The sequence below is a fragment of the Mesitornis unicolor genome, unplaced genomic scaffold, assembly GCF_000695765.1.
Source record: "Mesitornis unicolor isolate BGI_N332 unplaced genomic scaffold, ASM69576v1 scaffold48292, whole genome shotgun sequence".
Classification (NCBI taxonomy): Eukaryota; Metazoa; Chordata; class Aves; order Mesitornithiformes; family Mesitornithidae; genus Mesitornis; species Mesitornis unicolor.
The window spans coordinates 11,193-13,425 of NW_010172155.1; the positions used below are offsets into that span (position 1 = coordinate 11,193).

Sequence of the window (2,233 nt, forward strand, 5' to 3'; positions counted from 1 at the left end):
ATTGCTCTCGGCCCTCACTTACATATCCTTTTTCACTTCAGAGTCATCGAAGCGCCGCCCGATGAGACGCTTGGTAGCATAGAAGGTGTTGTGGGGGTTAGTTACTGCCTGCCGCTTTGCTGGCATGCCAACCAAGCGCTCGCCGTCAGCTGTAAATGCAACAACCGAAGGGGTTGTCCTGGCGCCTTCGGAGTTTTCTAGTACCTATGCAAAAGACATAACAGAAAGCCATCAAAACACACTGCCTCTGAAAACACCTATTTGGACATTCAACTTCTAATACTGTCACTAGAAGCTGGCATTCATTTTTTACTTACTTTTGCTTGTTTTCCTTCCATAACTGCCACACAGGAGTTTGTTGTACCCAAATCAATTCCAATAACGGCACCTTTAATTGCTTCTGAGCTGTAAAAGCATATTGTGAGAAAAATCAGATTGCTAACAAAGGAAAATAACTTGATAGCAAAAAAGCCTCCTACCCTAAAACAGGACAAAGTGCTTTCTCACTTGATGTTGAAGCAAATACACATTGTATTCAGACCTAAGGTGTTCCCTGACACTTGCATGGGAATTTAACCTTGTGCCTCTATTTTCAGTCAGATCACTTATAGTTAAATCCTTGCTTGTTTAAATGAACATACAGAATTCTATTCTTCGCCAGAATTATCTTTACTGCATATGTTCTCAACAACCCTAAGATTTTGATATAAAACAATGTCATAACTAATTCTGTTCCTACACAGGCAGGACTTGCTTTGGAATACTTTTGATGTTCAAATTTGTCTGAAGACACCCACCTGGACTCAAAATGCCAATAATAAATTGTATTGGTTTATTTATTACTATTTAGCATGAACAGGACACACAAAGAAAACATAAAACTTAACCCATGCAGGGTTCTCTGAACCAGAGGCAAATATTTTTTTATTTTAATCCTGAGAAACAACAAATTAATTCTGAAAAACGAAAGTGGCTCTTACACAAGACCAATTTCAACCTCTTCCTTCTTTCTAGGAAGTTTGTATTACCCTCTTCAAGGGTAGAGAGAACCCCTGACTCACAGCTTTGCCTTATAAAGCAAGCCATGTTTTGGCATGAAGCAAGAACCCTGCAGGCAGAGCAGGGCCCTGCGCGACCAGGCTGTCACCTTCTTGCTCCTGAAGATGCTCAAGCTCTACCTCCAGCTCAGGTAACACAGAGCAGTGAGCCTGGAAAGGTGCAACTGCCCCGGTTCTCTGTACTAACCAGAGCCAGGCAGTTTTCCTAACACAAACAGATTCCCGTTCTATGTCCTGAATCAGCATCAGCCACAAAACGTGACTAAGTCACACAGCTAACTGCTACTCTCTTCCCATTATCTTGCAACAAGAAAGACAAGTGACTATAAAACAAGCAAGCTGCTTGAAATAAACTTTATCTGTAGTGAAATGGAGTCACTTATCACCCTCATTTCATGCCAGTGTAAAACAACTTGTTCCACCAGCGTTTACGATATTTTTGGTGGGTTTTTTGTTCGCTTGGGAGCTGTTTTTTCCTCAAACAAATCTCAACAATCCACATTTTGTGGATGCCACTGATGGCAGTAAAAGGGGGAAAGGACAATTCTTAAAAGTTCCTCTGGAAAAAGAAAACAAGAGATAAAAAAACAGCTTCAAAAAGAGTTACATGCACAGGTTCTAGTCTTATCTTGCTGGTTTTGCTCTGTTACTCCATCTCTGACTAATGATCAGTTCTGGTATGAGAACAACAGTAAATATAAATATCAAACAGTGACACATAAAAAAACAAGGCAAGACTTACGCATATTTTCTGCTGGATGCTGCTCTGAGAACATTTTGACTGAGGCCATTCCAGAACGTCTATAAAATAAAAGTGCTCCAATTAAAATTTCGTTTTAAACATCAAGTGATCTTCAACCCAAGACTTTCCAAGACAGACAACGTCCGAAGTGCCATGGTTCTACAACAATGTTTTATTTTCAAAAACTTAAGGGCAAATAAAGGAAGAATTTAATAAAGATTCAAATTGCCATTTTAAAAAACCCAATCACCGCACTTCTTAAAAACAGCGGACAAACACGATACCATGCAAAAAAACATTTAAAAAATAACTCTGAACCTTCAGCTTACAATGAACAGCAGCAGATAAACATTAACCCCATTCCCCAAAGTTTTATGCGTGGTCAGCAACAAATGAGCCTCCACATCCCCTGAAGAATGTGCAGGCGAGATTT

At 39.9% G+C, this 2,233-nt stretch overlaps 1 protein-coding gene across 1 annotated transcript in view; it reads right to left on the minus strand.

The window, feature by feature from the left end:
* The window catches only part of HSPA9 (heat shock 70kDa protein 9 (mortalin)), a gene marked incomplete at its 3' end in the record, with an annotated part of 12,489 nt that extends 10,651 nt beyond the window's left edge, over positions 1-1,838 (minus strand). Inside the window, exons 1-3 of the mRNA XM_010180276.1 lie at positions 1,801-1,838; positions 318-405; positions 23-204 (exon numbers count right to left, since the gene is read on the minus strand). Of these exons, the coding sequence (XP_010178578.1) occupies positions 23-204; positions 318-338 (203 nt within the window). The remainder of the gene's footprint in view (positions 1-22; positions 205-317; positions 406-1,800) is intronic.
* Between the last annotated feature and the right edge of the window lie 395 nt (positions 1,839-2,233).